The sequence below is a fragment of the Lutjanus erythropterus genome, chromosome 12 (genome assembly GCF_056507025.1).
Source record: "Lutjanus erythropterus isolate fLutEry1 chromosome 12, fLutEry1.hap2, whole genome shotgun sequence".
Classification (NCBI taxonomy): Eukaryota; Metazoa; Chordata; class Actinopteri; order Lutjaniformes; family Lutjanidae; genus Lutjanus; species Lutjanus erythropterus.
In genome coordinates, this window is record NC_139328.1 from 25070703 (window position 1) to 25095368 (window position 24666).

General features: G+C 40.1%; 1 protein-coding gene across 9 annotated transcripts in view; it reads right to left on the minus strand.

The window, feature by feature from the left end:
• The window catches only part of LOC146318052 (partitioning defective 3 homolog), a 307847-nt gene that overhangs the window by 122715 nt on the left and 160466 nt on the right, over positions 1-24666 (minus strand). For 5 of the 9 annotated variants that reach the window (XM_084731436.1, XM_084731432.1, XM_084731434.1 and 2 more), the window contains 4 exons: positions 23014-23061; positions 12000-12188; positions 10719-10889; positions 711-858 (listed from right to left, as the gene is read on the minus strand). In XM_084731436.1, coding sequence (XP_084587562.1) covers positions 711-858; positions 10719-10889; positions 12000-12188; positions 23014-23061 — 556 coding nt within the window. The remainder of the gene's footprint in view (positions 1-710; positions 859-10718; positions 10890-11999; positions 12189-23013; positions 23062-24666) is intronic. The other 4 variants (XM_084731435.1, XM_084731433.1, XM_084731437.1 and 1 more) reach the window with 1 other exon arrangement.

Sequence of the window (24666 nt, forward strand, 5' to 3'; positions counted from 1 at the left end):
ATTTTTCCATACTACTTCCATACCATACATTTTTCCATTCCATCCATTTTTTACTACCAACTAGACACAGGAGGATGTTGATGACATTGCATAGTGTGTACCTGCTGCATACTCTTCTGCCTGCTGCTTTCCATTCCTTCAGTTACTGTTTCATTTTCATATAAATTATCAATACGAGCCTAATTGTTATGTTTTTTTTTTGTCATCTGTGATGTGAAAAAAAAACTGATTTCCACAAAGTGAGAGAAAGTAAGTGTGTGTCCTGCAAATCCAAGAGCATCATGAGGTGTTTCTCGCTGGACAGCCAGGCTGAGGTCAAGCAGGCTTTGCCATCTATCACCCCTGTCCACTTTCATCAGTTAGTTAATTTTGAGACTCAGTTTGTATTGATATGAACTCAAAAACAGACATCATTATGGATGTATCCTCTTCCTCCTGCACACTCTGCAGGAGCCATCCCTCAACTAAACCATATGGAGTATTTCCAACATGTCTGAAGCAGACAATCTCCTGTTGTGTCTGGACATTGTCCAGTTAGAACCTTTACTGGTACTCACTATTTAATACTAAACACCAATACCAGTCCTAGCATGGGAACATAGCAGGGCATCAGACTGAGAATCAACCTCAGAATGCACAAAAACCTCAACTGAGCCCCTAAATTGTAGGACTACAACAAGTCATGTTCTGACAAAACATGTCAATCTTACCTATTGTGCGTGGCATCATGCCTTGTCGTGGCATCAAGTTGTCATCAAGACCCTCCAGGCCACCGTACAAGGAGTGGGAGATTCTGCGCTCGTGGTCGTCCAGAGTGGTGTTCATAGTCTGAGGTCCCAACGGGCTCCCTGGTGCCTCCTGAAGGAGGAGTAAGGTGATATTAGAATAATTCTTGTATTTCAATTCAAGGAGACTTAAATGGCGTGACCATAATAAAATACAGTATTACCAATACAGTATTGTACTCCATCTTTGTTCTTTTACAGCATTTTAAATAAAAAGACTTTGTCATTCTTTGCCTGTGTACTGCATCCTGACTGTGCTCATTAGGGCTGTTTTATTTGTTGCCCTAAATAACTTTGGTCAGTTCAATTCATTGGTCAGTTTATTAAAAATGTCATTAAAATTTTGAAAAATGCCCATTTCCCAGATCCCAAAGTGATGTATTCAAACTTCTGTTTTTAATCCAAAAACCCTTCATTTACTATCATTAAGGATAAAGAAGACTTTGAAAAATGACTGAAACAATTAATCGATTACCAAAATAGCTGGCAACTAATTTTTTTTGGATTGACTTATTGTTTAATGGACTAATCGTTGAGGCTCTAATGTTCATAAACCTTTGTAGATTGTACATACAGACTGAGCTCTGTGTGCAGAGTCATGTGGATTTAGGAACAGTTAGAAAAATCTAACTTTTATTACATTTGTTTCAACCAGTTGAACCACTTGTGAAGCTTTAAGAAGGCACAGGCCTTTGGATTCATTGTACTTGAGTGAAAAGCCATTGCTTATTGCAGTACACATTTATAACACACACCAAACTGGAACAATATCTGTGAACTACACACAAACATGAGGCAGAAAGAGCTACAGTCCTACTAATACTAAATAAATGCCATGCTAACATTTGCTAAACGGTAATGGATAGACACAGATGCAGCTATGCATGCTAATGCTAGCAGTGTGAAAAGCAGGATGAATTAGCATGGATTTCCAATAGGCTGTTAAGCCACAAGCTGTTAGTGAGCTAGTGTCCCCACCCCCGTAGGGGATGGCTAGCTTGCTAGCATCCTGACATTTCCCTCAGGGCTCATGATGACACTCTCTTGTTTGCTGGACAAATAGACCATTTGCTGGCCCTGTCACCCATAAACACATCCATGGCCTTTCGATGAGTGTATGTGTGTGTGTGTGTGTCGTCATGTTCATTGTTTGTCCATTGGACTGTATTGATTTGCTACGCTTTCTGCTTTCGTCGCTTAAGGTGATGACAGCTCGTGCCATAAAGATAACCATCATCGCGGCTTCACGTAACGAGCGATAACACTATCACACTCGAGTTAATACTGCAGCCAAATTAGCCCGATCAATGACTATAACTACCTGGGCTGGGATTCGATTTTGGCAGAGGGTCTTTGCTCGCTGATCCTTTCAGCTCACTAAATGATCGAGGTGCAGTAAAATCCCCCGCCAAACAGATTCTGATATAAACAAATAAGTTCACTTTACATGAGAATACATGTGTGGCTACATTAGGAGGCTGACAGAAGTGTGAAGTGTAATGAAGGAGATTCTGGACTAGAAAACTGTTTGTTTTAATAAAACATTTTCACTTTGTAAACCAGTTGTTTTCCTCAGTGTTTTAGACCCATAAGTAAAGTAAAAGTATCAATACACCAATACATCAAAAGTACATTTGGTCTTTTTTTTTTTTTTCCCAAAATGTTGATGCTACTGCATTTATATGCAAGCAGCATTTGAATGTTGTTGTCAGATGCTGTGGACCAATTTAACTTCACATACTATTAGGTATCTTCAGTGATGGAAAGAACACTGACAATCTGTGCTCAAGTAGAAGTACTGTTACATTACTGAAATAAAAAACTCCTGGTACTGAGAAATACTTGATAACAAGTACAAAGTATTACTCTCAAAAACTATTCAGAGCATTAGTCCTGTTCAAGTCTGTATGTAATGGAGTGGTTAAATTGATAAATGGCTCATTTATCCTTGATGAAAGTCTGTGATATTAATTCAAACTGTAGGCCTACTCAGTAGTGAGCAGGGTGCAATTTTTTATTTCCACCGGCCATTGGCTATTGAATGTTTAAGTTTTACCAGCCATTCAATAGATATTTTTTGTTTTTTTGGTGGTGAGTGAAGCAAATCTATACATGCCAACACATTTTCTAGTGTTTGGCTGGTGACTGATGCTAATTTTGTGTCCTTGTAGTGAGGGTGATGAGTAAAATTAAAGTACAAGCCCCCTAAAAAATAACTTGATGAAAGTGATGTTACCAACCAGTGGTGGACAGTAGTGAAGTACATTTACTTGAGTACTGTACTTAAGTATATTTTTTGTGTATCTGTACTTTACTTGAGTATTTGTTTTTTTGGAAACTTCTGACTTTCACTCCACTACATTTCAAAGTCAAATATTGTACTTTTGACTCCACTACATTTGTAGGAAGGTTGTTGTTACTTTTCGACTGAGCTTTGAAGTCAGCTCTTTCATTCATTCATTATTCTAAGTAGCTTTTAAAGTTGGATTGTTTTTATCAGGGTGAAAAATACCACATAATTCATGTATATACTGCCTCTGAAGACAGAAAGAATCTCAGTTATTTAACAGACTTGAAGAACTCCTTATAGTTGGCTTCAATCTAATGTTATGATGTGATTTTAATACAGTTACATCAGAAAATGACAACAGCTGTCCTTTTTGGTTTTGATTGTATTTCTATTCTAAATGTTTTATAGGTGTTTCTATAGGCTTTGTGTAGCAGAGTGGTTCTACAAGCATCAGTGCATCATTAGATGGTTTCAGAGATGCTTTTGAACTGGTGACATCATCTCTGAGCTCACACAACCTAAAAAATAAATATGAACTGTAACATCATCAGTGTGGTAATACACCAGGCCAACCCTTTTATTTGGTTGGGCGCCTTGTTCTGTATTAGGCACCCTACAAAAAATAAATAAATAAATAGAAAATAAATAAAAGCGGCCTGTATGGCTGTCTCTGACTGGGTGTAGGGTTTAGAGGAAGGCTTCAACAGTGTTGGTGCAGCAGGTCCCATCCTACCCCAAGTCCCCCCTTTGCAACCCGCCCTTGACTGTCATCCTGTAAGGCATATGTGTCAAACTTAAGGCCCACGGGCCACATCCGGCCCGCGATTCAATTATATACGGCCCGCGAGATAATTTCATGTGTCTATTATGAATGGCCTGTCGGTAAATAGCGCTACCACCACTCATACTACAAGTCCCATAATGCACTGCGACAGCTGCCGCGCAACTCGAGAAATAAATCAGCTCGCTGTCGCGAAGACGCGAATTTCTGTCAAACGACAATGTAAACAGGCTCGTCTGTTCAGGCAACTGACTAAGTGCAAAGAAACACAAGTATATGAGGAGGGAGATGAGTGAGTGCTGATGGAGACAATAAGGCTGATCCACAGCAGAGTGAGTGAGAGAGAATGAGAGAGAGAGAGAGAGAGAGAGAGAGAGAGAGAGAGAGCGAGAGAGAGAGCAAGCACTGGCTTGAACTTAGTCTATAATCATCTGCTCGACCTATATATACTAACTTCTGCACCTGTGACATCATCTGTGATGTCATCATCTGTGACGTCACAGCACATGCTGATGCTGACACAGCTGATGACATCACAGTGATGTCACAGGTGCAGAAGTTAGTATATATAGGTCGAGCAGATGATTATAGACTAAGTTCAAGCCAACCCGCTCCCTTACAGGATGACTTGGGGGGCGGGTTGCCAACAGGCCCCGTGGCTACGAAGGTTGTACTCGTAGCCTGAGTGTTCCGTGTAGAACACTCATAGGGGCCTGTTGCACCAGGAAGGTCTAAGCCTTCCTCTGGTTGAACGCAACCCGTTACCTTACAGGATGACGGTCAAGGGCGGGTTGCAAAAGGGTCTTAGGGTAAGATGGGACCTGCTCAGTGGTGGACAGTAGTGAAGTACATTTACTTGAGTACTGTACCTAAGGACATTTTTTGAGTATCTGTACTTTACTTGAGTATTTGTTTTTTTGGAAACTTCTGACTTTCACTCCACTACATTTCAAAGTCAAATATTGTACTTTTGACTCTGCTATATTTGTAGGAAGGTTGTTGTTACTTTTTGACTGAGCTTTGAAGTCAGCTGTTGGTGTTTTTTCTTTTCTAAAATACAATTGGTCACATGCTGTGTTCCTCACAAAAGGAAACCAATCACAGTAGCTCCTCTCACATGGGATTGATGTAAAAGTGGAAATACATCATCCAGGCGCTCTCTGTAACAAGAACAAGCAAGTTGTCCCTCTTTCATTCAAACAAAAAGTGGTAATGGTGACGGCAGGAGAAAGACAAAATTAAATCTCAATATGTTATTATAATTATTCATTATTCTAAGTAGCTTTTAAAGTTCATCTCTGAGCTCACACAACCTAAAAAAAAATATGAACTGTAACATTATCAGTGTGGAAATACACCAGGCCAACACTTTTATTTGGTTGGGCGCCTTGTTCTGTATTAGGCACCCTGCAAAAAATAAATAAATAAATAAATAGAAAATAAATAAATAAATAAAAGCGGCCTGTATGGCTGTCTCTGACTGGCTGTAGGATTTACTCCTGGTCTAAGTTTAGAGGAAGGCTTCAACAGTGTTGGTGCAGCAGGTCCCATCCTACCCCAAGTCCCCCCTTTGCAACCCGCCCTTGACTGTCATCCTGTAAGGCATATGTGTCAAACTTAAGGCCCACGGGCCACATCTGGCCCGCGATTCAATTATATACGGCCCGCGAGATAATTTCATGTCTATTATGAATGGCCCGTCGGTAAATAGCGCTACCACCACTCATACTACAAGTCCCACAATGCACTGCGACAGCTGCCGCGCAACTCGAGAAATAAATCAGCTCGCTGTCGCGAAGACGCGAATTTCTGTCAAACGACAATGTAAACAGGCTTGTCTGTTCAGGCAACTGACTCAGTGCAAAGAAACACAAGTATATGAGGAGGGAGATGAGTGAGTGCTGATGGAGACAATAAGGCTGATCCACAGCAGAGTGAGTGAGAGAGAGTGAGTGAGAGAGAGGGGGAGAGAGAGAGAGAGAGAGAGAGAGAGAGAGAGAGAGAGCAAGCACTGGCTTGAACTTAGTCTATAATCATCTGCTCGACCTATATATACTAACTTCTGCACCTGTGACATCATCTATGACGTCACAGCACATGCTGATGATGTCACAGCTGATGACATCACAGTGATGTCACAGGTGCAGAAGTTAGTATATATAGGTCGAGCAGATGATTATAGACTAAGTTCAAGCCAACCCGCTCCCTTACAGGATGACTTAAGGGGCGGGTTGCCAACAGGCCCCGTGGCTACGAAGGTTGTACTCGTAGCCTGAGTGTTCCGTGTAGAACACTCATAGGGGCCTGTTGCACCAGGAAGGTCTAAGCCTTCCTCTGGCTGAACGCAACCCGCTCTCTTACATGATGACAGTCAAGGGCGGGTTGCAAAGGGGGGTCTTAGGGTAGGATGGGACCTGCTGCACCAACAATGTTGAAGCCTTCCTCTAACTTAAGACCAGGTGTGAATTTTACGCCCAGTCAGAGACAGCCATACAGGCCGCTTTTATTTATTTATTTATTTATTTATTTATTTATTTATTTATTTTTGCAGTTTGCCTAATACAGAACAAGCTGCCCAACCAAATAAAAGGGTTGGCCTGTCTTAGTACCTCACTGATGATGTTACAGTTCACTTTTTTTTTTAATTTCATGTGAGCTCAGAGATGATGTCACCAGTTCAAAAGCATCAGCATGTGCTGTGACATCACAGATGATGACATCACAGATGATGTCACAGCTGATGACATCACAGTGATGTCACAGGTGCAGAAGTTAGTATATATAGGTGGAGCAGATGATTATAGACTAAGTTTAAGCCAACCCACTCCCTTAAAGGGTGACTTGGGGGGCGGGTTGCCAACAGGCCCCGTGGCTACGAAGGTTGTACTCGTAGCCTGAGTGTTCCGTGTAGAACACTCATAGGGGCCTGTTGCACCAGGAAGGTCTAAGCCTTCCTCTGGTTGAATGCAACCCGTTACCTTACAGGATGACGGTCAAGGGCGGGTTGCAAAAGGGTCTTAGGGTAAGATGGGACCTGCTCAGTGGTGGACAGTAGTGAAGTACATTTACTTGAGTACTGTACCTACGGAAATTTTTTGAGTATCTGTACTTTACTTGAGTATTTGTTTTTTTCACTCCACTACATTTCAAAGTCAAATATTGTACTTTTGACTCCACTACATTTGTAGGAAGGTTGTTGTTATTTTTCAACTGATCTTTGAAGTCAGCTGTTGGTGTTTTTTCTTTTCTAAAATGCAGTTGGTCACATGCTGTGTTCCTCACAAAAGGAAACCAATCACTGTAGCTCCTCTCAAATGGGACTGATGTAAAAGTGGAAATACGTCATCCAGGCGCTCTCTGTAACAAGAACAAGCAAGTTCTCCCTCTTTCATTCAAACAAAAAGCGGTAATGGTGACGGCAGGAGAAAGACAAAATTAAATCTCAAGATGTTATTATAATTATTAATTATTCCAGGTAGTTTTTGAAGTTGGATTGTTTTTATCAGGGTGAAAAATTCCACATAATTCATGTATATACTGCCTCTGAAGACAGAAAGAAATCTCAGTTATTTAACAGACTTGGAGAACTCCTTACAGTTGGCTTCGATCTAATTTTATGATGTGATTTTAATACAGTTACATCAGAAAATGACAACAGCTGTCCTTTTTGGTTTTGATTGTATTTCTATGCTAAATGTTTTATAGGTGCTTCTATAGACTTTGTGTAGCAGAGTGGTTCTACAAGCATCAGTGCATCATTAGATGGTTTCAGAGAGTTACAAGCTTCTGTAAATGCATCATGAAAACAATACAGCATGTATTGATATTAGAAAATTTACTTTGTAATTTGTACTTTTGAATACTTAAGTATTTTTAAAAACATGTACTTCTGCATACTTAAGTATTTTTAAAAGCAAGAACCCTAGTACTTTAACTCAAGTAAAATTTTGACTGAGCAACTTTCACTTGTAGTTGAGTAATATTTGACCAGGAGTATCTATACTTTGACTCAAGTACTGGGGTTGAGTACTTTGTCCACCACTGTTACCAACATATAATAATAATTACATCAGCCTCAGACTCACAAGTCAGTCTCAAAATGCATCACTCAGTAGAGACTGAGGACAATCTAAAAGTTTTTCAAAAACCTCCATTGCTGAACCAATCCAAAGTTGCTAAGGTGGTGCTTCATAGCACAGTGGTGACATTTTGTGCTTATTGTTTCTACTGAGGTCTGTCCTTGAAAAAATATAAAGGGCATAGGCTTGTTGGCGTCCATTCTTGTCGCCATTCAATCGGCTACTTTGCATTTCAAAATCAGTTGACAATCAGAAGGCAGCGAGATCTCCAATTATCTGATCTCATAAGACTAATTAAAACTTGCAATAACTAAATATTCATATTTCATAGGATTTTAACATCAACAGGTGAAAAAAAAATATTTTCACTATATTACTTGACAAATCAAATGGTTTGAGTCCCAGCTAACAGAACCAATCAAACATACACACGGATACGGCAAGTCTTTCATGGAAACAAACTAATCTCTCAGGTCACCATATGGTGCTGTGACTGTTGGCATGCGCTTGCTCTTGACTTTAAATGAGATAGGTAATGAACGGGCCGGCTGAGGGGCCGAGGTGAAACGCCTCGGTAATAGCCGAGGGGATTCGCCATACTGTGGGTGCACTGACAAATCACACTGCAGCTCATCGCATATTCAGGCTGATAATTGAACTCCGGGAAGGTCTCGATCCCATTGGGTGCCAACAGTGATGAGGAAGTCAGCTGCTCAGGGTTCGCTGTGTTTCTATGGGGATGGAGGAGGAACAGGAGCAGTTGGGCTTGTGATTTATGCAACGGAAAACATTTGAGATTGATTTGAGATTGGCTGTCAAGGGATGGAAACATGGGGAAGAAAGTAAATACAGGATTATTCGATCCCATATGTCAGCATGAGTAAGAAAATATGTCAAAATAAGCCACAGCTTCCATTCTATAGTAATTAGGTATCATTTAATTTAACTAATATTTGACAGACAGCTGTTACAAAGTATTAATCTATAATGACTCTATAGGGACTTTCTAAATCAGCTCTGAGGAGTCTCTTTGACTGTAAGTGTATTAAATTGTTGTTTTCCTCCTCTTTGAGTGGCTTGGACACCATTTCTTATAAATAGCCAGACACTTGGACAGCCTCAGGCCATGCCTCCAGCTCTGCATGTGAAGCAGAGATTGACGAGACTCCCAGCGCTTGAATTTTATTCATCCACCATGCTGTCTGTGAAGTCTCACTGCCTTGACACGGCCGCACTACACGCATACGCACAGGGTATCTGCCGGCACACGAACGCGGAGAAAGATCCTTGAAAATAAATGCATACATGCATAAGCAGGATGTACAAAAGCACAAACTACACACTCATACACACAGGCACAAAGATGTGTGAATGTACACACAGAGAGACACAAACACAAAACACACCTCCAGGCTTAGCCTCTGCTTTCAATTACCAGACGGGCCGAGGGGAAATCAAAACTTTGACACACCAGGTTGGAAAAGGAGAGAAGGGAAGCCAGGCAGTGCCAGAGGCGAACAACACGCACACAGATGTGCACGCCCGTACGCAGACACTCACACGGACTCAGCCTCGCCTTTCAAGCAGGCGACAGGCCAAGGTGTACAGAGAATGTAAAAACATGACATTGAGGGGAGGAAAAAAAGTTGTGTAGCTCCGTTCCGTTCCCTTTTTATAAAAAAAAAAAAATCTCCAGCTGCCTCAAGGGAGGCGAGCATGTGTGGGAGGGGTTGGTGAACTACTGTGACCTAACTACTTACTTTTATTTCATGAGACGATTCATTGCTGCTCATGAGGGCATTTCCCAAGTGGTTTGCTTTGGGTTGTATTCTACATTTATCACAAAAAGAGCCTTATTGAAGTGGTGCTCCAAGTCCACACAAGTGTCTTTATTTAGGACAGCAGTGTCAGATGAGTTCACTCAGTCGGGAATTATAATTATAACCCCTTTGATCTGAAATAGGATCACAATCAACCAGGATAATTTGATCAAAGTTATTAAATTAAATACGTCAGAACTGTAATGGCAATACTAAAATAGCCTCTCAGAACTATTTATCTCAATTTTTCAAGCTTTGCAGACTGAAAATAAAAGAATTTTTCAACTTTTGACAGAGCAGTAACCGAATGAAAGTAAACAACCCCCATTTACTCAATAACAAATGCTGACATGACCTTGTGCAGGCTGTTTGCTCCCCAGTTTTTCCACTGGAACTGCTCAGGGTTCAACAGTCAACATCACACTACAGCACTGCAGCAGTAACATGCAGCTCTAAGGTGTGAACGTGTGAAACTCAAGTGTGAAGCAGGTTGCTGCTGCAGCAAAAGGTCAAGTGAGCTCAGTCAGAACAAATAAAAGAATCAGTCATTAGGTTTAAATATGATAATATTTTGTTCAAAATAAGAACATATTTTCATACAGTAGTTTAAACCAGTCGATAATATTCATCTTAACATGGACTTTATTATATATTTATCATTAATAAATACATAAGAGTTTTACCTTTTTTGAGTTTTTGAGAACATTTTGACAAAGCATTACAATGGAGTCCCACAGGCAGCGTGGGAGTTTTTGTCAAAAAACATTTGCTTAAGGGAAAAAAAAAACTTTTTAATAGTTAATTCATATTTTTTCAGAGTATTAATCTGACTGATGCTGATAAATTGTATTCATAGTATACATCCTTAGATAATAATTGGTAACTTTATCCTCATCAAACATACAATTTTGTCTGTACTTTTGGCCCATCTTAATCCAATCTGTTTTTCACATTGTTCCTTACCTCATTTCTTTTGGACACTCGTCTGGCCACAATGAGCTGGATCATCCCACGCTTGTTGCCTTCCGTTGACATTGACTTGCGTAGCGTCTCCATGGCGTCCTGATTGGTCTTGCCCAGTAGTGACTCCCCATTGACAGCAATCAACTGGTCGTTCACTCGGAGCCGCCCATCCTATTGGTGGACAATGAATCATGTAGAAAAGAGGGTTATGATTTGGTGTTTATACTCTTAAAGGGATAGTTCAGATTATTTAAAGTGAGGTTGCACTGGGTACTTATTCATAGACAGTTTATTACCTGAACTATCCCTTTAATAGAAAAAAAAAACGGATATTGCATTTTTCCAACTACCAAACAGTAAATGCTGCATAATAGATAAAAAGCAGTCATATCTCCAACTTAATAATCAGACTAAGAGTCTCACTCAGAGTGTATCCTGTTTCTAGCCATGATCTAATCTATCTCTAACAGAAGAGTGTGCTTTTAAGTGCATTATTATGTTCTGTCGACACAAGCTTGTTTATATGAAAAACAATCATGTTGAAAGACTACTGAAATTGACTGCGGCTGTGCACTACAGACAGCAACAGAAAATAGAGCAGTTTGTGATGATAGATTTTATTTTTATAGCTGCTAAAGAACAGAAAAGTCATTTCACTTCGCCTTCCCTGTCATAAGTGTGTGGAGGGATGTAAAACAGGTGACTGTGACAAAAAAGACTCAGTCTGATCGTTGCAGGACATCTCTCATTCATTCTGTCACTTTCTCATAGATTGTCTGCAGATATTAGGAATATATCTAATGCCTTCTAAGACCGTGTAAGCGTGCGTGTCTTTCTGGGTGTTCAGGTCAAACTGTCCTGGTGTCAGTATGACAGAGCAGGAGCTAACGAGGTAGATCAGGTCAAACAGAGATATGCATCAAGTCTTCTATCATTTCTTATTCTGCTGCTGAATAAATCAACTAATTGTAGCTGTAATAAATAAAACCAAGGAAAAATGTTCACATTCATATTAAGACTATATATCGTTCTATTTATTTGGATTTTCTTAAGATTTTACACCATTAAAACATCTGCATATAGGTCTAGACAACAAAACGGCGGTTCTTTGGCTTAATTTTAGTCTAAGCAGTAGGTGTCAGTTTGTCAGAATAAGAAGATAATAACTTTTCTTTCATTTATACAAAACATGGAGTTTCTTTAGAGGAAAAAATGCCAGACTTTTAAACTTTATTTATATCGAGTCAAATTCTCCATTAATTACAGCAGAGGGTATCGTACCTTGCAGGCTGCCCCTCCATTAATGATCGATTTGACGAAGATGCCCAGATCAGCGTGGTTCTCCTTGGAGCGATTGCCTTTGACACTGACACCCAACCCAGCCGAACCTGAGTCACTGAGCGGGATCTCGAAGGTCAGGAACTCTCTGGTCCCATCTGGAGTCAGAACCAAGTCATCCTCCTCTGTCTTCTGTGGAAAGGGAGAACACAGGAAGAGAAAGAAATCGATTTAGATTTAGATTCTAAGCCTCCAAAAGTCAAAGTTAAAACATAAAAACCATAATTAGAAACCCAACCAGCAAGAGCAGCAGAACAATCACAGTCCACAAAAATACAGTTCACATTTAAATACTGATAATGCATAATTAATTATACAAAGCAAAAGCACTCATGCATTTATTCCAGCCTAAAGCAATAACACAACAGTGCTGTGAGACTTTCCATGCTTTAACCGTGTTCCTGTGGGTTAGCCAAAGGGCCAAAGTTAAAAAGGACATTCATTTGGCTACTTGAGGTTAATGAAAAGTACTTGCATATAAATTGCAGCCGGGCAGATAGCAGGGAGGTAAATCAGAGTGCAAGCTCATTAGCTGCATCAGATTTATTAGTGTTAAACAGACTAGCGCTCTTAAGTGTTAAATCAGGTACTTAGTATAAGCAGGAAGGGAGTTATCTTCTATAATCAAGCCACAATGCTCAGGTTCATCAACAGTAAAGCATGTCAGTGGTTCTTTAAAACTTCTAATAAACCATCAGCCTCAGATGAGATGGGGATTTTATCAGAATGCTGCTTTAGTTTCCAATCACAGGTTGGGTGAATCAGTCAAGTAATGCAGGTTGATGAAGATGTAAAGATCAAAAGTAACACATTAAAATATCAAGCTCTTAATCTACATATGAAACGGATACAGTCTGTGTTTGTTTGTGTCTGATGTGTGGCCTGAAGCTAGTTTTCATCAAAACTTCTTAATTCTTGCAGCTGCACTCGCTGCCTCCCACATACACAGCACTTCAAGTACAGCTGAGATAGCAGCAGCTCCACCAATCAGAAATAATATAAAACTAGCTTGTTTCAGGCCAGTCACAATAGCTTTATTAATGCTGAAGTAATTTGTGCAGGGTTGCAAAATTAATTTCCACACTATGCAAATCACAAAGAAGCGAGCAACTGCAATTCTTGGACAATAAAAGATTTCCAGCCACAGGGAAGAAAGCAAGGCACGAAGCCAAACAAATGTAGTTGGAGGGATTTTACTGTGAAGCAGCTGCAGGTGAAACCTTTTCCTGTACATGCAAATGCTTCATTTAACTTAAAACACAAACTTGCTGCTTCATAAAAATTGGTCTCATTCCATGAATGAACAGGTGTTTCTATGAATCTCTACGGCAATGGTGGCACATGCAGATGGTGCAGCCGGTAGCCCCTTCAAACTCGCAACGTTTTTGTTTTAATCAGTTGTTTCTTCAGCTTTATTGCTGAAACTCAATGACAGAATGACTCTCAAAGTCATCGGAAAAGGAAGCGAGGGGTTTGGATTAAAAAGCACTGGACCCTGAGATTATCAACAATGCACACGGCATCTTTGAACCATCCAGCCAGATCAGCCAGTGATCACTCCACAAAGAGAGGAGGAGGGATGAGAGCCACACAACCCCAGCTTGGATTTAAGGCTAGCCTGGCTTATCTCTGGTCAGGAAAATAAAAACTGATAAAATGGGACTCAGGCTGACAAAGCGACGAGAAATCAGAGACTGTTGTGGCCACATCTTTCAGAGACCTGCTCCACAACGACATCCCAGAGCAAGTTATTGCACTTCACGAGTGGACGAGTGCTGAGCTGACAGGAGGCAAGAAGAAGGCAAGAACTTGTTCAAGTCTGTGATGCTTTGTGCAAAAGCACAGTCACAGTTGATGAGTAATGTTTCCTGGATGTCGAGCTTTGTTGATCATTGTCACCACCATCTTGTTGCTGCTGTTTACATTCAACCTGACACAAATTGATTTCCAGGACATATATGTGTATATAAGTGTATATATATTATTTTATTTTATCTGTCATCATATTCTGTTCTGAATTTAATTATCTATATATATATGTGTGTGTGTGTAGCTTAAGTGTAATGTGTTTGAATTGAATATAATTTGAAAATTACTATGAATCAAAAAAAAAATTACTATAACACAAAAAAGTATAGAATGAATAGATGAGTTGATGACTACTGCCTGCTTTTGGACTGGTACTATATATACTGTAAGTCTTCACTGAAACGTAAACAAATGTATGGATTATTGTTGGGTTAAAATGTCTTTTTACATTACATTTATGATTCTTTTGGAAAAGTCAACAAACATCCCTGACTATTACATTTCAAGCCTGAACTGTCATAGTTTTATGTTACGCCTGAGGCCCCCCGAGTCCCCAACTTATTTCAGCCTGACAGAGTAAAACCTAATATTTATCTTCATACGAGTAAAAATGTGCTCACTCCAAATGTCTAAAACTCAGAGTTTTTAAATAGGATTCAGACCAAAGCACGCACTCTACCTAAAGAACAAATCCGACACGCCATGCACCTGTATCATGATGCCAAGTGCGTCAAACAGGCAGTAAACTTCCCAGTAACCCTGCATGAACACATCAGCCTAATTGACATGCTGAGTGCTCTCCCTCTCTCTTCCCCTCCACAACAGGTGCTTCTCTCACTCTCTCTATATTCATTCTCCCTCTCTCTTCCAGCTCAACAATAAAAAGCTATTCTCTCTTGCTTGTTATTTGACAGCTGTCCTCTGAATAGATGGGTGCGTGCACGCTCACGCCTGGCAATTATTGTGCACGCCTAATGAATTCAATCATCGGGCTCGGTGTCAGCATGTCATTAGCTCCCTTTGTTTGCTGGGAGAGAGATGGAATTGCTCTGGGTGGAACGGAGGGGGGGAAAGAGGGATGGAGTGGGGGGGGGGCAGAAGAGGAGGAGAAGGGCAAAAACGAAGATGTATAGGAGGAAAGGGAGGGAACAGGAGGAAGAAAGGAAGGAGGAAGATAAAGGAAAAGCTAGTGTGAGGAGCACTGTCAGAGTGTCTGCATGTTTCAGAAAGACAAATGAATGCTACCTGGATTAAATTTGACATAAAATTGAAAACAAAGCAGGAAAAATAAAAAAACAGCCAATTTTATATCAGACTTATGGGAAGCGCTGGGGAATAATAACACATAATACAACAGGAATTTAATTATTTTGGAACCTCAAGTCCAATTCATTTTGTCTGCAATTGAATTTAGCGTTAATTAAAAAGTGACTAACAAGAACATAATCCTCTTAAATTGCAAATGGTCAGAATAAGAGAATGGAAAATAGGAAATTAACTATCAGAACTCAAAAATATAACCGATCAGTAAAGCAGATGTGATGTCATTTCAAGGTTAAAAATAAGACATTATTAACTTGCCACTGATGGAGCCAAAGGCTTTATCTCTTTTACATCTAAATCACGATTTGAAAAGAGTTTAATTTTCAAATCCCATATGCCACAAATTGCATCATTAACACTTGACAAGTTTTAATAGTGTTGACAGAGAGTATAGTTGGTAATTCTCAATTTAAGTGCCTAGAAACACAACTGTCGCATTCACAGCTGTAGCTAATCAACACCAATTCTGTGAGTTGGCCAGATTTCAAAATCAAACCGTCTCTACTCAGCCAGTCTTTCTCGAGTCTTTAAGAAAAACAAAACAAAAAAAAAACAACACTATCTTCTGCATGGAGTGCTTTCGCTGTTAAAAGCATCAACCATCAAACAGGTGGTCAGTCTCCAGCTGGTTGCATCATGCAGTTTGTCACGCTAGTCTGCAGACAGTCAGCAGTAGCTAGCTGTAGTCAATGTCTTTAACTCAAACTTTTATCACATCGTATTTTAAGCTTATTACTATGAGAAAAACAATACATTTTGATGCTTAAAAGCTAGAAAGTCTTTTTCCCTTTCAAAGACCGAGACCGAGTTGTCACATCATGCAGGGGAGAGTTGCCACAATCAACATGTTTCACTGTTCACTCCGAAATGATTTTACCTACATATTTAATATCTTTAGGCAAAATACCTTCATGTGTTTGCTGTCATACACAACTTAAACTTTTTCAATAAAGAAACCAAATCATGAGGAATTAAACTGAAAGCGGACACTGTCCGATGTTACAACTGAAGCTCATGTGAGTCTCAGTTGTAACAGTGTGAGTCAGTCAATATCATTGACTGACTGAACACAGAGTAGCCTATTGGCCAATAGAGCTCATGCTTTTTGGGGAGGCCCTGTGTAACAGTGGAGTAATAACGAGTAACAAATGAGCAGCAGGCCATGTACATGCTTTGGCATTCCTTACATGTCAGAATTAGCACGCATGACATGTGAAAACTATGCTAACTGGCAAAGAACTGATACATGCAGACAGCAGTGTGGATTTTACTTTATATTTAAAAAACAGCCCTGAACCTTATTCTTTTTACTTAATTTGTGCTAAACCGGATTTCCAGCCTCCATTTCCTGCAGAATGAACAAATCCTGTTGACATTTATCAGGGATGGTTAGTACTACACTGGCCACATGCTGATGTGATGATGACATTTACATTGCAAGAGAAAACGTGCATGTTACAACTATAAAACATTACAGTGAAGGTGACTCTCCCTAAAATGTCAGTTGGCAGTTAGCTTGGTGGTTTATAAGCGTTATAGACTGTTGATTTAAAGTGAAAAGTAAGGGTTAGTAGTTACTATCTTCACATCTAACTAACATACCATATTACGGTTTATTACGTTAAAGGTTCTGAATAGGGAAGTTCATTATTTAGAGCTGTGAAATAGCTTGTCCTGTCAGGTATGAAGCGAATGTTAGCTTAACAGCTCAAAAAACAACTAGCTTTACATGTTTGCTTGTATTCTGGCTTTCAAGATGACCTGAATATTTTGACACGTTAATAAGTTTGTGATTATGATTAAAATAGGTACTTTTTAAAATAACATCTAGACAAATATCCCTTAACAGGAGAATACAAATAAGATGTTTTTCTTGAATTGTTCAGCTCTGCCTTACATAGCCAAATCAAGACGGGTTCAGAGATTTTAAAGGACCTGATGTATGATAACGAACACAGGAAAGAAGAAACACGGGTAAAAGAGTGGATAAAAATAAATAAACCGCAGGCGGGGAAAGGAGGAACGAAAGAAAGTTCAAAGTAAAAGGAGTTGAACGAAGGTGCGGGGAGGGGGAGAGGAGTGATGGGCTCGAGAGGAGGGAAAGGAGACAAATAGAGCGAGGGTGAAAAGGCGAGGAGCCTGAATAGAAAAGGGTGAAAAGAATGAGAGAGTGTGAGCATGACAATGACAGAGTGAGCGGGCGAGGGAGTGTGAATGAAAGGCCGACAGAAAGGGATGAATCCATGTGGAACACAAAAGGAGACAGACACTGCCACCTCTCTCACTGTACGTCTGTATCTCTCACTCTGGCCATCTTTTTCCTTTCTCTACCTTCTCGCCTACCTTTTTTTCCACCTGTCTCTTTACACTTTCTTTTGCTTTTTTAAAACCATCTTCCATTGCTCATTTCCTTTATTTCTCCTGTGCCACCTCATCTTTAAACCTCATTTTCTTTTTTCAGCTTCCCTTTCTTTGTCATCCCAGAAGAGTATGACCGCTCTAAACCAGCTACATTTTTCATTTTCTCTTTGTTTCTGGCACTAAGCTGGTGTTTGTGTCACCCAAAACCTGACCTTTTTGAAAACATTCTGCAGAAATGATACATCTCGTCTCATGTGGACAAAGTAAACACAGCTTTTTTTTTGAAAACCTAAGTCTACTCAGTGATGTTAAGAAAGCAAATTTGGTCTTTTTGTAAATACAGCAACACAGAAGATGCTGTTTGTCTGGTTAACAGATGGCATCTACAAGCCAAGGTCGAGTTATTTTCTGCTTGTTCATTTGCTTTAACAACAGAAACAAACAAAAAAAAAAGTAGATGAGGACGATTAAGTCATAAGTGTCTGGCTGTTTTACAACACTGTACACAAAACATGGTAAAAAAAAAAAAAGCAATGAGTGTTGGAGAGAAAACACAGTCATGTGTCATACAAATCATATTCTGACAGACCTGTCACACATCCTACATTCTGAATATAAACTATTATCTTCAGTTAGAAGATATACAGAGATAGCATATGTCTATCATATATCTACTTCAACTTTTCTTTCCATGCATGGATAGCGTGGATGCACGTTGTTTCATATGTTACTAGCGTTTTAAGATTCACCAGGTTAGTATGGACGTTCTCTGACTCTCAACTATATTTTTCTCTTTATCTTCCACCCAAAGCTTTCTGTCACTGCCCTCTTTTTTTTTTTGCTTCCTTCCTTTCTTTTATTTGCCTTCTACACTTGAACCTCTCCCACTTTGCACATCTAATGTATGCCTTTCACCCTCAGAGCCTCCTCTCTTCTTTGTATTCTGCAGACTGAGTGAATCTTTAGCATGAAGAGAATTCAAAGTTGCCCTCTTTTCCACTTTCTTCCTCTTACATTCACTTCTCTCCACCGCGGTGCCCGAAATGATAAGCGGGTCGGTGGCCAACTTAACTTTGGCCGAACAAACCTGTCAATTTGATGGCATCTTGGAAAAGTCGCTTGAGGGGGAATTAGAAATAAAAAAAAAAGGAGTGAGGGGGTGATGGCAAAGGAAGAGAGGGAGAGAAAGAGGGATGGAGGTGAGAAGGAGGCAGTGAAGGGTGTAATTGGTCGAGGGAAGTCGGGCGTGGAGAGCATTGTTGGCTGCCTACTGTAGCACAATCTATCTCTTCTTATTCATACTCTGGCTCTCTATCCCTATTCCTCCCTTACCTTCTATCAGTACATTTACCCCTCCCATTCTCCCCCTCTCCCCCCTACATCTCCCACCTCATCCCTCCTTCTCTCCCCATGTCATCTACAATATGACCAAAACTATGTGAAAACACCTGCCCACTCTTGATCTCTGGCTGTTTTTTATGTGCCGAGCTCTCCCTTCTCTTCGTTCCCAGCTCCAATTTTTCCCCCACCCCTTCTCTCCCTCTTTTCTCACTCTTTCTAACGCATCTCTCTGTAGCTCCATGCTGATAGACCATGAATATCAAATACCTGTGCAATCGACGGCGCTGAGACTGGCGCAGCGTGGAGGGAGAGAGGAAAGCAGGTGTGTGTGTGTGTGTGTGTGAAAGAGACAGAGTAAGTGAGTCACAGAGAAAGAGAGTGCAGGTCTGTATGTGTCTATAGTTGGATCCATGTCAGTACAAACATACAAAATACATAGGTACTCATCACAAATGTCATACTTATGTAGGGGTTGGGTACCAAACTATGGTGCCAAATATATGACCAGTGCCTACTGGACTGGATCACAACTCAGATTTTGGTGCCAAGTGTTTGAGCTGTTGATAGAAATAGCTCCCCTCTGGTGCAGACGTCACATGCGACAGCAACATCACTAAATGTGCCATTACTGGTTAACATTACAGCAGTACTCACTCTACATGTGTCTGGCAGCAGCTAGCCTACCGTTAGCTCAAAGCTACCTTAATCATGGCTAAAATGCTGAACTATCTTAAGTGTGGCTGTATTTTAACTTAACTTAAGGTTTTCTACACCGGGTAGAACTATTGGCATGTATTAAAAATAGATAACATTAGAGCTCCCCAAAAGTTAAGCCAAAGCATCTCGCTCATCCCCTGGTGGCTGGCTGTAGTATAGATCAGAAATCCTGCCATGTCCTATCTATGTTGATAGATAGGACATGGGCCAAACTAAAAATCAAAATAGATGCCAAATAGTTTTTTCCCCAAAGATGGTCATTTTAGGTATCACACTGATGTTTGTTCTAGTGTCAATTTTTCTGATCAGTTCAGTTTTAACTAGTAACTGGATGCTATAAAAAAAGGGTTTCATGCCATGTTTGACTGCTGAGCTCTGCTTGTGACTGAGGTGTTTCGGCTGTATCAGTGGGAATCAAAGCGCGGCCTCAGTTTAGTACAGCGGGAGGAAGTGGTGTCGTATATATTCATTCACAGTCAGTGGGTGGGACATGCAACAAATGTAACAGCAGCACGTAAAGAGGGAAGCATGTGGCAAATCCAAGCACATCAGCAGGCATTTGGAGAGTCCTGACCACAATGATTGGGGAAATAAAGAACATGAGATACAACGTGTCATAATGACTTGACATTTATATCTAAAATAGAGCGTTAACTGATTGTGAATGATGACAGCAGCCTTTGCTCAAGATAGCAGACATGATAATATTTCAACCATCATTTTTGCGTCTTTTTTTTTTTTAAGTATCAGTTCGGGTACGATTTAGACAACAATATTGTTTTAGCACTGGCATTGGAAAAAGCCCCCAAAAATACCCAACCACATCCATGTCTGCATACACCCCTTCAGCTGCCACCTCACCACTGACACGACAACTACAGCATCTACAGAAAGAATCAATTGATATACACACACACACACAGAGTACACTTCCACATCTCACTTCCTGTCCAAAACGAATCAGCTGCCCTCTTTCTACCTCCCTCTCGCTCCCAGTCAAACACGACATGGCTCGCTCTTTAGAGCTTCACAACCCACTAGAAACCATTTATAACCTCATCCAACCCCAAGCAATTACACCAGCAGCTGCTCCATGTCACTCCACATACGTGTGCGCTAGTGTGTGAGTATACTTATGTGTGCATCTGAGGTGTTTGTGTGAAGTGCTCCATATGGCTTGTGTGTTTTTTAAGGCCTCAGTATAGTCTATGTAACTGTATACTGTGAGTGTGTGTGGAGTGTGCTTGAATGGGTGGCTGTAATGTGTGTGTGTGTGTGTGTGTGTGTGTGTGTGTGTGTGTGTATAGGCCAGGTGGCAGCTTGAAACATCACTTTAATTAAGCCGGAGAGCCTGTTCTGCGGTGGAACGGCCCTCTCTGATTGACTCGTATGTGTCACCGACAGGCCGCTACAGAACCCAGAAACAGCATCGAGCCTCTTGCAACAGGACTGCAACCATTAATCACTGCGGCTATCCTATTGTGCTAATAATGATACAAAGTTATGTAACTCTTACAGCGATTCCCTGTTAGGTTAAAAATTGAGCCATTATGCAGCCACAGCAGTGGCAGGAGAGGTATTCAGATCTTCTATGTGAAAGCAGCAATACAACAATGTAAATGTCTTATTTACTGAAGCATTATTAACAATATGTACACAAGAATCAAAAGTTCTCATTATGCAAAGTGCAAGACGCATGCACCCATCGCAACACTGCCCTAACTTTACTTACTCATCTAACGACATGATGTCAGTCAGTCACGGTCAGTCAGTGTACGTCACATTACTGTTTTGGCCGTATGAAGTGCTAGCAACAGAATGCTAACTGCAGTTTTGCACAGATGTGATACTGTATATTCCAAGTGTTTTAATTTATTTAACCTTTATTTAACCAGGTAAGTCATAAAGAACAAATGTTTCTAAAACTGCACATAATCTTCATTGGTTACTTTGATGATGTTCTTTTTTATATCTTTCTTTATGTTTCTTGTATTTTTGTATCTTCCTCACTTTTTAAATGTATGTTTTGTTGTTACAGGGCATTTAAAGTGGACGGTAAAGGCAGAATTTCATTTTACAGGGAAACTTATTTTTAACAGCATATTATAGTGAATGCTTCGACTTTAAAATGAGCATACAATGGAAATACTTGAGTTAAAGTGCTTTAAAGCACATAACTTAAAGTTAGGTTTTCATCACAGAGTGGAAATCATTTTGCTCATATTATGGAGGCAAAATAAGTTTTTCATTCATACAAAAACAAATGAATATAAACACAGACTGCAATAATATGGCATAATATAAATTATATATTATTCTATTAGGCTTTGGGCTCTGGAAGATCTTTTCAAATGAATTAAAAAAACTCTTCCCATTAGTAAGTGATCTGCTTATTATGTGGTAATTATGCAAAACCGAGTAACTTATTATTATGCAAGCATTATTATCCTTAGATAAACAGACTGTTCTGCTGCAATATGCTGTCTCATCACTTATGGTATGTTATGCGGTGTGAATATTGTATTCAGCAAATTTAATCTAATAATTACCATACACTAACAGTGTTATACTGAACTGCAAATTAAGATGTGTCATAGGATGTGTTAGCTGTATTAAACTGTTGTGACATGACATGCATTGAACAGATGATTAAGACACTGCATTATGACTTAAAATACTATACATCTGATATATTTATGCTGTGTCATGAACAGCCAACACATGTTCCGCTATGCTGAATGCTATATCATGTCATCAAGAGAACGTTCATCATTACACTACACACTACGTGTTAACAGATTGCCGTTTCATAACAGCTTTGTGCGCAGAGAGGAGAGGAAACGTGCACGTGTGATAGATAGCATCTTGGCACGGCATTGCTGCAGCATTACTGCTGCTACCGCTGATGGCTTTTCAATATAGCATTGCAGTAATTTTCCATAAGCCTGTGTGACTAATGGCATAAACAATGGAGCCGAATGTTCACGTTATGGGCCCATTATGGAACTATCAGGGCAGGCATGTAAAGACGGATGCCTTTGATCAGTACTCTATTGTAGATGCCAGGTGCAGGGAAGAGGATTTGCGTCTTTAAGTGTGTCTTAAGTGTGCGTGCGCAAGAAAGAGAGGGGAAGAGAGGAGGAATAGAGATATAGAGAAGTAACAAAGACAGAAACAAGAGAGATACAATGAAAATTTAGGAGAGGGAAGCATAAGAGCTGCTGAGAAAGATACAGAAAAAGCCCAAAAAAAGTGCTTTGTCTCCACAGCCCATTGGCAAAGCAATGAATTGCTTAAATGACTCCCAGTCTATTTGTGAAGCCACCCAAACTATCTCATTTGCCTTTGATGCCTTTTCTCTTTTGCAGCATAATGACCCATGGTGGTGATGTCATGCGGCAGTTACCTCAATCAGCCAATGGGGTTTCCCTGCTGTCACAGGCTGCCTTGGATGCTAAAGGGGGCAGTCAAAGTCAACAGGTTAGACACACACCACTTAAGCCACTGCAGCAATGTAATGAGGGACTGTTGAGCCAAGGGAAAGTGGAGCGAGGTGGCCAAATATGATGCATGGAAGGTCAATGATGTAACAGCTGACATGTTAAATGCAACTAAACATTGGCAAATTTGATAATGAGTCCAGTACAGATTAGCTTTGCTGCACGACAACAGGAATGAGTGAAGGTTTTAGCCACCCACATGCTTGAAAGCTGAATACAACAAACCAGAGTGTCACGCAACTAATGACAGCCTCTAGTGGACTGCTGTAAAAAGCAGAGACGATTTTTGGGTCATTGGACCGATTTCAAGAAGTGAGTGCTTTTTTCCACTTCAGTTGTTGCATTTTGTCTGCCGTGTAACCCTCGACAGAGCTCTCTCTCACAGGATGAGTCATGCCGTGCAAACCTAAAAAAAACCCCAACTGGAGTGTCGGCAAAACCTGCGGGTCCACAAGCTGTCTTCATATTATATTCTGCTCACTTTTGTATGTTATTAATCGCGCGTTTCTTAACTGTGCAGAGAGATGAAAAACAGAAGGAGTAAATCCATTAAAATAACAAAACCATCACTTACACTTAAGCTCTATTAAAGCACACTAAGGCTAATATTTCACCTTGATTGAAACCTCTCTTCTGCTTTCAACTTCAACATCAGTTCTTAGTGCGAGCTGCCTGAAAGGACACTTCACTGTAATGTATGCGCACAGATATTACAGTCTATTATCAGCACGATGACGCCTGAATGTAATTCTGTTTGCTATGTGCATTACACACTGTGGGGTCTTTATCGATCTTTGCATTCTGTTATTATGCAAGTAGTACGTCCCTGCACAAATGCTGCTCAGCACAATTTTAGCTCACTGAACTAATGGCTCCAAGTCTGACACTTTCTGCCCGTCTTAATAGTGCTACAACTATCATTTGGTTAAGAAGAATCTTAATTAAATCATTATTTAAGTTATTTATAAAACAGCATTAACTGGTTCCAGTTTCTCAAATGTGAGTTTTTGTTGCTTTTTGGCTGCCTTTTAGTGAAGGATTGAGCAAAATAATCAAGTTCCTTGAAGAAAGTTAAGGGAAAGACTAAGTCCGATTGATTTTTATGATGCTTCTCTTCTTTCTTTCACTCAAGTTGAAACTCTAAAACACTCTGCCAGGTGCTGCCAGGCAGTTTCTCTTTTTCTTTGTGCTGTTGTCCGTTTTTTAATCTTGTATTACTGAGCTATATCAATCCATTAATTTGGCCAGCAAGTTTTTTTCTCAAAGGAGGAGAGTTTAGAGAGATTAAGGTTTATCTGCTGAGCCATAATGACAAGGCTAACTAGGCTAGTGCTAACTAGCTTTTTAGCTAGCTGGCTAAAATGTTTTGCTAATTTTTTCTAGTTAGCTGGCAAACAATGTCACCTTTTGTTAACTTTTTGGGTAGCTTGCAAATGGTTTAACTTTTTATCTTACTAGCATACAATGTGGAGTTTTGTTAACTTTTTAGCTAGCTCGCAAACAATGTACCACTTTTTAGCTAGTAGCCAAAAGAAAGTTTTCCTTACTGGGTCCTGGTA